Genomic DNA, 12,987 nt, shown 5'->3' on the forward strand with positions numbered 1-12,987 from the left:
TATTTTACCAATGTATTTGAAAATAATCATTCTTTAGCTTTCATACTGCTATCTCTATTTTTAAAGGTTAATGAATGCGTATCACTTGTTGAGAGCGAAATTTAGGCTCAATAATGAACGTGTACTAAGATGTTGATGAGTCCAATGCACAAGCCCCGCAGGGGATGCATATTTGGACGCATCAATATTCAAGGCAAGTGCATTATTGTGTCCAATCTCTCAAGCAACAAGGAATCTGCATTTCATTAACACATTTCATACACCAAGAAATGACCAAGAATTAATGTAATTTAAGCTATTATTGGGCACGATAAAATTCAAAATTGGAAGGTACATTCACAAATGCTTTGAATAAAAGTTTAATTTCTAAATACACACATTGTCACCATAATTAATAGGTATTCGGATTCTGAGAAACATCCGAATCTTAACAGGTACAAGGTGTCCCAGAATGATTTATACCGTGTTTAAACAAAATATCAAAAATATATAGTCAACAGTGTATCTAATCTTAATAAGTGCAATACAATGCCACACATGTCTCCTACTTATTCTGTGACTTTCATGGAAATAGCTTGATCGGTTTTCGAGTGACTTTGCTATTACTGAAAATGGACGAAAACTGCATGTGTGTAATTTACAGTGCAAAGGCACCATAACACACGGATCCTTTATCCCCATCGTCCAGCCGTACTGAGAAATCCTACTTTCTTTTATAGGAAATATGCCAAATTTGGCACAGATGTAGAGCTTACAATGCTAAACAATTCTTGATATGCGATTAAGTGAAACATTTCAATACGACATCAGAAAAACATACTTTTAATGTGATTTTTACCCCAATTGTTACCCAAAAATGTCATTATTACAGAGGATATAACTTCCTCAAGGATCCTCCGCAGTAAGTTTCAATCTTCCTCGTCACGTAGCTGTGGGTTTGTCAATATACTGTGGATAATTTTTGATAGAAGATGTACTTTCCATGAATTTACATTATAGTGCTCATAATTTAGTGAATTGGCAGATTTAAGAAGACTGAACTTGAGTTTTGTGGATGGGGGGGTAAATTTCTGAACATTGTTCTGATTTTATCAAATTTATTGAAGTTTGACGTGTATGTACTGAACCTAAACACCAATAGAGGTTATCCATGTTCTATAAGCTGCATATCCTATCAACGACTGCTATACCTTGTTTAGGACATTCTAAAGAAGTACCTGCATGTGCAACCATGACTGTTTCAAAATAGCCCGCCAAAGTCATGCAGGTAACTCCAAGGTCGTGCATTGAATTAGTTTGAATGAGGAATACTACGGGAACCAGTGCCTTTTGTTAGAAGTCACACATGAGTGAAGTGGATAACCTCTATAAGTGTTGATCAGAAGTGAAATGCACCTGTCATGTGCATGTTTTGAATGTGGGAGGAGCTTTTGAAAATATGGCTCTTAAAAGTGGTACCGGGTATGTACTCAGAAAGTTTGAATGGCTCCCTGGTGCCAAGTGGTATTTTAAGCTCCTCCTATTTGCAAAAATTGGTACATTGCAAGTGCATTTCAGTCTAACGAATGCCAATTGCTGACGAAGTTTAGGAAATATTACCTCTAACCCCATTAAAATTGAAAATAACAGAACAATGTTGCATAAAGTTCAAAATTGTGCTCTAACAATTGTCAAATTCAGCCTCCTTAAATTCGCCATTTTAGGCAAATGCACTACATTATGAGCACCATTACCATAATTAAACTCAAGGAAAGCTCATTATCAAACAACTTTTTACATCCTTCACACCTCAATTAATGTATTTAGCCCGTGCGGCTTATGCAGACCCCTTTCAGACTAGTCTTGGCACTTCGTGAACAAATATTCCATACTAAATGTCAAATCTGTAAATACCAAATCACATTTTACCGTGTCGATTTGTGTTTAACAAAACATAATGGGTTTCAGTATTAGCAGGAGACGATTCCTAATTAGAATCAAGATATATTGTGTCAACGTGTTTACTATATAGCGGCATGATAGAGGTGAATAAATGTCATTTTAGATGTGTTACTAGCTGTATATCGCACACACAGGTCCTGTTGACGGTAGAGAATCAAAACGTACCCTCAGGTCAAAAGAGGAACCAGCCAGGTTTTTAAGTAGATATATTAAAGGTTTTTGTTTTCACTTTCGTCTTGATGTTCAATGACAGGCCACTTTTCTCACTTGCTTCGTTTAATGCTCCTAGAGGTCAAAAACTTCCTCTCTGCTTCTCTTGGTTTTGGTAGAGTTTGTAATATCAGTTCCTTGCTTTGATCAAGGAAGCATAAGTACAGTGGTACCGAGTGACTTCTGTATTTTGCAATTAGGTTCCTGATGTTTACGATATGATCTCGAGTACCTCTTCAAACTCTAAAAACCTCTTTTTGTTCAGCAAATCTCATTTCTGTTTTCGGGCCATTCCACTTTCCTCCATATAATATCACAAGGCTTCCGCATGACATTCAAGTCCTCTTTTCCGGATGCCTTCTGGGATGCCTTTCATAAACATCTCAAAAATAGTTACTAACCTCCCTTGAATAATAGCCATTATTCAAAAACGGGCAATTGTATTACAAATCTGTAAAATGCGTTGTAGCAAGTGTCTAAATATTGACGGCGCAGCGTACATTTAAATCAATGTAACCCAAGATTTGAAAGTTGCAGTAAATTCTATTGATATGTATTCAGTATAATGGAAAAATCTGCTCGGCTCTCATGGGAATGTTTGTTTTGTTTCATGCATTTGGGGGTCAAAATGTCGTGAAATCAATATCAATTATCGTTATTCTTATCGTTTATACAGTCACCTACCTGGACAACCGATTCTTTAGAAATGCTTAGTCGCGCTAAAAGTCGATCGATACATGTTAAAATCAGCACAATTCAGAGATACACCTTTTTGCTATGAAATTAATTTTCTCGGTCAAATATAAAGCAATATTTTTTTTTCTTCAGTCAGTTAAAAACTTGGTGCTTGGATATACATTTTTTAAAAATCCTGGTGTTAAAATTAAGCATCAAATTGTATCTTTTAGTGTGATATTTTTGATTTTTATAGGCCTTGAGTTCGCCTGCGAGCTTTTTACGGAATTGATTTTTAGCGTCTCAAACTAATATAGTTTGCTAAAGAAAGATATTTCCCACCTCTGTAAAGCACATCGTGTGGGTCTATATATTATAGTTTTGTCAGAATTTCCGTTTTTATTTTACCCTTTTTCCCTTCATGCTCTGAAAATGTCAAACTCGGTGCTTTTATCTCGTGCGCAACCAGCAGAAATAGTCGATATTTTCATTGTTGTCATCCATGGCAATTTTCCATTGAAAAGCAAAGATCATGAAGATTGCCCGACTAGCGATTTGGTAGCCCAAATCCCCAATTGGGTTTTCTGGTAAATGAGGTGAATTTTAAAATGTTGCTCCCGTGATAGCCTGCAATTTCAATTTATATGGATTCCATGATTATGAAAACCATTTTGTCTGTCTGTGTGTTTGTTTACCTAGGTTAGTCCGTATTAAGAGACGCACGCTTGAGGTTCATGAAAATCCACGGTCCAAACCTAGACAAATTAGCGTGTTATTATAGGGGATTTTAATCTTCTGTCCCTCCTATCTCCATGTGAATTTTGTATGACCTACCCACCGCCCCCCCCCATCGCGGGTTGCCATTTTCATTACACCCTTCAGACTTGTGTTCGGGTTTCTGTAGAGATTCATCAGTGTTCGGGTTTGTTTTTAATTTGACATGTAGGCCTAACCATATTTGTCATAATTAAGCGCTATACCTAAATGTATAGCTATGCTATATATTATTATGTAATATCATGTACATGTAGGCCTATAGGGTGGGGTTGGTGCAGAGGTGTGTGAGGTGGGTAGTGGGGTGTATGTAGGGAAACTTTGGTGTGGTAATCAACACACTTTAACCATGACTTTCAATGCAAGGCTTATTGTTGCCACAAATGTTTGTTTTTTTCCTTAAGGTTATTTAATAAGTTTTTTTAAACTTCCATGTTTAACCTGGTATTGTTTTGGCTGCTTCATTAGGGCCTATGACTTTCGGTGGGTTTCCAAAAGCAGTTTCAAACAAACACAAACAAAAGGCACCATACCCAGTCACCTTCATGACAATTGAAACACTACGTCAAGTATTAACATCCAAGTTATTCTGTTTTTAGGCAAGCAATTTTAAATAATTGCTTGAACAGGTTTTTGTTTAAAAACAAAAACCTGTTTAAGTTAACAATGAAAATGAATGGTTCTTATAAGGCACAATCTCTGATGCGGAACTCAAAGCGCGTAAAGCACGAAATTTACAAACAAACATAAAAACAATCAATTTATAAAGATGTTTAAAAACATAAACCTGTTTAAGTTTCTTATAAGCCACAATCTCTGATGGTTCTTATAAGGACAATCTATTTCTGGCGTTTAAATAACGAAAGTCTGGGGCGTTACGCCGGGGCGTTACGAAGGTTATTTCTTTGGAAGTGTGTTCCAAACAGTTTGTTGATCATAAAACATACAGCGTAATATAATGTTTTGTAAAAGAAAGTTTTGTTTAAAATATTGCCCAATTGCATGTAAGCCTTCGGGCAAAGTTGTTTTGAGGAGAAGCAAATTTCAACACATTGGTCCGAATCACTCACGTGATGATGAAATATCCTCATCGTGCTATAAACATGATCAGTATAGGAGCGCTATTAGGCCTGGGAATTTCGTTGCTATATTGAAGTTCTGGCAACACTGTATCATGCCGGTATTCCTATTAAACCCAGGGATATCGATCCACAATGCTAGTATTATTAGCCTTATATTACACGCGTTGATAAAAAAAAATTTCAGCCGGTGAAAAAATGGTGAAATCAAAACGTAAATTCTGACAAAACTATGATATATCGCTCACGGTGATGTGCGTTAGAAAGTTGGGGAAAATCCTTCATTAGCGTACTATATTACTTTGAAAAGCTAAAAGGTTGATCCAAGAAAAGGCTCGCAGGCAGAGTTTAAGCCTATCAAAATCGAAAATCTTACACGAAATGACTGAATTTCACGCCTAAGTTTAACACTAGGATTTGAAAAAAAAAATAAGTATCAAGCACTACAATTTGACCTGACATTTACTGAAAAAATAAAAATGATTGCATTTCATTTGGCCGAGAAAATTAATTTTACATTGAAAAGGTGTCACTCAAAATTTAGCTCGTTTCAACACCAAATTCGATCGTTTGTATTGCCACATTAAATGACTGAGTGAGCCTTGCTAAACAAAAGAATCTGTTGTCCAGGTTGCTAACTGTATAAATGCCCCGCCAAGTTGTCATTTCAACAGTTAAGTTTAGGTTAAGCTGGTCATCTTCGTAACAACTCAGCTTTTGAACATGTCAAGGTTACAAGAGACTTCATCTTGATGGACGATAATGCAGCTCCACATAGGGCTAGGATAACCAACCAGCTTCTGGAACAGGAAGGCATCAAAGGTATGTTATGGCCTGCCAAATCTCCAGACCTGAACCCGTTGGAGCATTTGTGGGGACAGTTAAATTACCGGGTAGACAAGAGGATCAAGCCAACAACAACTTTGATTCGACTGGAACAAATTCTGAGACGGGAATCGGCAGCAATAGACCAGGGACGCATCAGTCGTCTTGTAAACAGTATGAGGCGAAGGTGCTTGGTATTTATTCAGACAGAAGGAAGCCACACCCGATATTAACTGATATGAAAGTGAACATTACAACAACAGTTACGTTACAAGAGACATTTGTAAAAACCATTAAATCACATGAGTTTAAAACTGAAAATGGCAATGTGTGTAATGATATCTGAGTGTTTTTGTATTGTTGTAAGTGTAACTTTCAAATCTGGACCTCACTACATTAAATTGACCGGTGTTTTATTGTTTTCTAGGCTACATGTATTTATCAAATGAGGTGTCAAAACGCGCAGAAATAAATTCTGCTTCCAACACATTTTACATATTTGTAATACAATATCCCGTTTTTGAATAATGGCCGTTATTTAAGGGGGGTTAGTTACTTTTTTAGATGTTTAGCTCTCCAGCATGTCATCACTATGATGATTTTCCATTACGGACTTGGTCGAGTAATTACGGCCTGTTGCACTTCACTCTTTAGGGGTGGTGGTCCAGGTCCTTGCAGATGTTCTCACAGAGGTTACCTGGGAATTTTGGTCGTAAAACTCGGTATTCAGACCACCTGACCTCCAACTTACTTGCTTTCGGTAAGTGTAGTGCCTATTCTGCCATTGATTATTGTTATTGATGATATCAGATCTCACTGAAGGCTTCTGGGCTAGCTTCTTGACTAGCTTTACCTAGTTGGTACTCTTTTTTTTTTTTTTTTGAATAATTTCCTGCTCTCGCCATCTTGTCACACGTTTTCTCTTGACACATCTACCAGGGATAACTGTTCAAATAACGTACATAATATAAATGGTGATAAATCACCAACCTGCTAAATATCAAACCATACTGTACTCATAACTTCAAACGTTAGAACTTTCAAGGCATCAAATTGTCATTTGTTATGGCATGTTTTAAAGTTATCGTTAAAACACTTTAAGTTTTCAATAAGGTCTAGTTGGCAAAAATGTGTACGAAATTTGCAATATCTAAGCCTATCTAAAACAAATCACACCTATTTTACAATATACCAAATCACATTTAACCGTGTCGATTTGTGTTTACGAAAACATAATGTGTGTTTCCGTATTAGCAGGAGACGATTCCTAACCTTCTAATAATTGTTTAGAAATAGCCTTTATAGATACACCATAAGTTGTTGCAGTTTTGAGGAGAAAGGCCTTCTTCTAAATGCCAAGAAGACTTAAGTAATGGTTATTAATAGAAATGGAACTGGAGAGGACTTTTTGATAGATGGTCAAAAGATTGGGGAGGTATTGAAAACTTGGGTTCAATGATAGACAACAAAGGTTATAGCACATCTGCGATCAAAAGAAGATTAGCTATGGCAAGGACAACAACTCAGAGTATGTCAAAGATCTGGAAGAGTCGTAGTTTATCAATCAACCTCAAGGTACGGTTACTTCGTGCAACAGTCTTCACAATTGCTACATACGGGTGCGAATCCTGGGCAATGACAAAAAATGACAGGGAGTAGATAGATGCATTTGAGATGTGGTGCTATAGGAGGCTGCTGGGAGTATCTTGGAAAGACAAGAAGACAAGCATCTGGGTCCTGAATAAGATTGACATAGGCTTCAACATCAGAAAGCCCATCATTGAGAGGAAATTGCCCTACTTTAGCCACATTGTAAGAAAGGATGGCGGAGTTAAGAAGCAGATTCTTCAGGGAGCCGTAGAAGGCCATCGTGGAAAGGAACGTCCATCAACATCTTGGACCAAATGATGTGAAGAATTTTTCATCACACGGAATGTATGGTGCAAGACGTTTGGCTTTGGACAGAAGTAGATGGCGTACCCTTGTGAAGACCACAGCAGCAATGTATTTGAAAATAATCATTCTTTCGCTTTCATACTGCTATCTCTATTTTTAAAGGTTAATGAATGCGTATCACTTGTTGAGAGCGAAACTTGACTCAATAATGAACGTACACTAAGATGTTGATGAGTCCAATGCACAAGCCCCGCAAATGGTGCATATTGGACGCATCAATATTCAAAACAAGTGCAATACTGTGTCCAATCTCTCAAGAAACAAGAGATCTGCATTTATTAACACATTTCATACACGACCAAGAATTAGTCTAATTTAAGCTATTATTGGGCAAGATAAAATTCAAAATAGGAAGGTACACTCACAAAAGCTTTGAATAAAAGTTTTCTAAATACACACATTGTCACCATAGGTATTCGGAAACTTTGTGTGCTGATGATGATTAGCTTCACTGCGAGGCTAACATTACCGATTCTGAGAAACATCCGAATCTTAACAGGTAGATTCGAAGCAAAACCGGGCATGTCTGTGCTTATTTGAATACGTTTTTTAAAACAAAGACTTTGTAAACCATACAAATCCAGAGAGCAAACGTACTATAGCGGTAAAAGTCAAATGATGTATTTAATCAATCAATCATAAATATGTGAAACACTTGGCATACCGTGTCATTGACCTTTCATTTTCCATACTTCCTTTTCACATACTCAGAGTATTTAATGCTGTTAGCAAATAAACTTTAAACATAGTGATGGAGAAATGTCATGTCAGAGCATGCTGCACATTCATGGGTGTCAATCTTGTTGGCAAAATGACCCATTTGTGGTCCTTTTAGCCACTTTTTGATAATTCAAGCTGATTGCCCCCCCCCCCACACACACACATTTCAAGACAGATTAACGCTACAAATCATGCTATAAATTAATGTTCACATTCAAACTCCGTGGTAGTCCGACGACATCAATCCTCATCCTTGCGGCACCCAGTCGATGTTCGATCTCCTGGGTGCAGTCCCCTCTCAGGTTGATGATGGACCCACAGAACTCAAAGATTTTCAACCTCCTCGATGACATTTCCATCTAACATTTCCATCTAAGAAATATTCCATACTTTCAAATTATACCAAATCACATTTAGCCGTGTCGATTTGTGCTTAACAAAACATAATGTGCTTCAGTATTAGCAGGAGCCGATTCCTAATTAGAATCAAGATACATTGTGTCGACGTGTTTACTATGATATAGTGACATGAGAGAGGTGAATAAAATGTCATTTATTATTATAGACGTGTTGCTGTATATAGCACACACATGTCCTGTTGACGGTAGAGAATCAAAATGTACCCTCAGGTCAAAAGAGGAACCAGCCAGGTTTTTTTCTAAGTCTTTAAGTGGATATATTAAAGGTTTTTGTTTTTCACTTTCGTCTTGATGTTCAAATCAATGACAGGCCACTTTTCTCACTTGCTTCGTTTAATGCTCCTAGAGGCCTAAAACTTCCTCTCTGCTTCTCTTGGTTTTGGTAGAGTTTGTAATATCAGATCCTTGCTTTGATAAAGGAAGCATAAGTACAGCGGTACCGAGTGTATTTTTAGCAATTAGGTTCCTGATGTTTACGATATGATCTCGTGTACCTCTTCAAACTCTAAAAACCTCTTTTTCTTCAGCAAATCTCATTTCTGTTTTCCCAGTCCTCGGCAATTCCACTTTCTACCAGATAATATCACAAGGCTTCTGCATGACATTCAAGTTCTCCTTTCCGGATGTATTCGGGGATGACTTTCATAGCTCTCCAGCATGTCATCACTGTGATGATTTTCCATTACTGACTTGGTCGAGTAATTGTCTGTTGCACTTCACTCTTTATGGAGTGGTTCAGCTCCTATCAGCTGTTCTCACAGAGGCTACCTGGGCCTTTTGGTCGTAAAACTCGGTATTCAGACCACCTGTCCTCCAAAGCACTGCTTTCGGTAAGTGTAGTGCCCATTCTGCCATTGATTATTGTTATTGATGATATCAGATCTCACTGAAGGCTTCTGGGCCTTCTGGGCTAGCTTCTTGACTAGCTTTATCTAGTTGGAGAACACATTTATTGAATAATTTCCTGCTCTCGTCATCTCGTCACAACGAACTGTTCAAATAAGACATATAAAGTCAATGGTGATAAATCACCTACCTGCGAAATACTAAACCATACTGTACTTTATAGTATAAGAAGAAAGTTTTAACTTACGTCTCACGACTTTTATATTCAGAGCTGTGGTAGCCTGCGGCTTGCATCCACAAGCCTTCGGAGCCACTGGTTTATTCCGTGGTCGTCACGTGACCGCTGGTGTTTCTCGGATCACATGAACTGATGATGTTGTCATAGCTGAGAGGGAGGATGTGCCTGCCCTGGTCCCTGTTCAGGTTGCAGTCTCGTCTCTTGATGTGAATGGCTTCGCGCACTCCCATACGGTACCAGTCACTTTCGCGGTCCAACACGCGGATATTGTCCCAATCAATGCGGTGCTTAGCCCTCATAGCGTGCTCTCCAACCGGAGAGCTAGGTCTTTCATGTTCCTTGAGTCTATTTCGTAGAGGGCGGGCACTCTCACCAACATAGGTGGAATCACAGTCAGCACATTGGAGGCCGTATACCGCACCTGATTTATCCAATTTGTGTGAGTTCTGTGGCTTAATATGAGTTGTTATGTGATGAGATTTGAACAGACGTTGTATGGTTTCAGTCACTCCCTTCGCGTACGGGAGAGTCACGCTGCCTTTGTTGGGTTGATCAGTGTTCTTGTTACGACTGCTGCGCCTGTTGCTGTTAATGCTGTTGTTTAAACGTTGGAACTTCCGAGGCATCAAATTTCTAACGATTTGTTATGGCATGTTTTAAAGGTATTGTTAAAACACTTTAAAGTTATCAATAAGTTTGTGTACACAATTTGCAATATCTAGGCCTATATAAAACAAATCACAGCTATTTTACACTTACCAAATCACATTTTGCCGTGGCGATTTGCGTTTAACAAAACATAATGTGTTTCAGTATACGAATTCCTAACCTTGATTAGAAGTACTATAGCCTTTATAGCTACACCATACGTTGTTGCAGGTTTGAGGAGAAAGCCCTTCTTCTAAATGCCAAGAAGACTAAAGTAATGGTTATTAATAGAAATGGAACTGGAGAGGACATTTTGATGGATGGTCAAAAGATTGAGGAGGTTAAACAATTGAAAACTTGGGTTCAATGATAGACATCTGAGATCAAAAGAAGATTAGCTATGGCAAGGACAACAACTCGGAGTATGTCAAAGATCTGGAAGAGTCGTGGTTTATCAAGGTACGGTTACTTCGTGCAACAGTCTTCACAATTGCTACATACGGGTGCGAATCCTGGGCAATGACAAAAAATGAGGTAGTAGATGATGTATTTGAGATGTGGTGCTATAGAAGGCTGTTGGGAGTATCTTGGAAAGACAAGAAGACAAACATCTGGGTCCTGAATAAGATTGGCATAGACTTCAACATCAGAAAGCCCATCATTGAGAGGAAATTGCCCTACTTTGGCCACATTGTAAGAAAGGATGGAGTTGAGAAGCAGATTCTTCAGGGAGCCGTAGAAGGCCATCGTGGAAAGGAACGTCCATCAACATCTTGGACCAAATGATGTGAAGAATGTTTCATCACACGGAATGTATGGTGCAAGACGTTTGGCTTTTGACAGAAGTAGATGGCGTACTCTTGTGAAGACCACAGCAGCGCATTCCAGCGCCATCTAACCCAGAGGGAAAGAGTTATACGTCTTTTACCAATGTATTTGAAAATAATCATTCTTTAGCTTTCATACATCTCTATTTTTAAAGGTTAATGAATGCGTATCACTTGTTGAGAGCGAAATTTGACTCAATAATGAACGTGTACTAAGATGTTGATGAGTCCAATGCACAAGCCCCGCAGGGGATGCATATTTGGACGCATCAATATTTAAGGCAAGTGCATTATAGAGGTTATCCATGTTCTATAAGCTGCATATCCTATCAACGACTGCTATACCTTGTTTAGGACATTCTAAAGAAGTACCTGCATGTGCAACCATGACTGTTTCAAAATAGCCCGCCAAAGTCATGCAGGTAACTCCGAGGTCGTGCATTGAATTAGTTTGAATGAGGAATACTACGGGAACCAGTGCCTTTTGTTAGAAGTCACACATGAGTGAAGTGGATAACCTCTATAAGTGTTGATCAGAAGTGAAATGCACCTGTCATGTGCATGTTTTGAATGTGGGAGGAGCTTTTGAAAATATGGCTCTTAAAAGTGGTACCGGGTATGTACTCAGAAAGTTTGAATGGCTCCCTGGTGCCAAGTGGTATTTTAAGCTCCTCCTATTTGCAAAAATTGGTACATTGCAAGTGCATTTCAGTCTAACGAATGCCAATTGCTGACGAAGTTTAGGAAATATTACCTCTAACCCCATTAAAATTGAAAATAACAGAACAATGTTGCATAAAGTTCAAAATTGTGCTCTAACAATTGTCAAATTCAGCCTCCTTAAATTCGCCATTTTAGGCAAATGCACTACATTATGAGCACCATTACCATAATTAAACTCAAGGAAAGCTCATTATCAAACAACTTTTTACACCCGACACACCTCAATTAATGTATTTAGCCCGTGCGGTTTATGCAGACCCCTTTCAGACTAGTCTTGGCACTTCGTGAACAAATATTCCATACTAAATGTCAAATCTGTAAATACCAAATCACATTTTACCGTGTCGATTTGTGTTTAACAAAACATAATGGGTTTCAGTATTAGCAGGAGACGATTCCTAATTAGATATATTGTGTCAACGTGTTTACTATATAGTGACATGATAGAGGTGAATAAATGTCATTTTAGATGTGTTACTAGCTGTATATCGCACACACAGGTCCTGTTGACGGTAGAGAATCAAAACGTACCCTCAGGTCAAAAGAGGAACCAGCCAGGTTTTTAAGTAGATATATTAAAGGTTTTTGTTTTTCACTTTCGTCTTTCAATGACAGGCCACTTTTCTCACTTGCTTCGTTTAATGCTCCTAGAGGTCAAAAACGTCCTCTCTGCTTCTCTTGGTTTTGGTAGAGTTTGTAATATCAGATCCTTGCTTTGATCAAGGAAGCATAAGTACAGTGGTACCGAGTGACTTCGGTATTTTGCAATTAGGTTCCTGATGTTTACGATATGATCTCGAGTACCTCTTTAAACTCTAAAAACCTCTTTTTGTTCAGCAAATCTCATTTCTGTTTTCGGGCCATTCCACTTTCCTCCAGATAATATCACAAGGCTTCCGCATGACATTCAAGTCCTCTTTTCCGGATGCCTTCCGGGATGCCTTTCATAAACATCTCAAAAATAGTAACTAACCTCCCTTGAATAATAGCCATTATTCAAAAACGGGCAATTGTATTACAAATCTGTAAAATGCGTTGTAGCAAGTGTCTAAATATTACCGACGCAGCGTACATTTAAATCAATGTAACCCAAGATTTGAAAGTTG

At 38.2% G+C, this 12,987-nt stretch overlaps 1 protein-coding gene across 1 annotated transcript; it reads right to left on the reverse strand.

Annotated features, from left to right (window-relative positions):
• Window positions 1–9,763: 9,763 nt before the first annotated feature.
• On the reverse strand, window positions 9,764–10,309 carry LOC140150400 (uncharacterized). The gene has a single exon (XM_072172413.1). It carries the CDS (start codon window positions 10,307–10,309, stop codon window positions 9,764–9,766), a length of 546 nt encoding a protein of 181 aa, XP_072028514.1.
• Window positions 10,310–12,987: the final 2,678 nt, after the last annotated feature.

This window comes from Amphiura filiformis, chromosome 4, assembly GCF_039555335.1.
Source record: "Amphiura filiformis chromosome 4, Afil_fr2py, whole genome shotgun sequence".
Lineage (NCBI taxonomy): Eukaryota > Metazoa > Echinodermata > Ophiuroidea > Amphilepidida > Amphiuridae > Amphiura > Amphiura filiformis.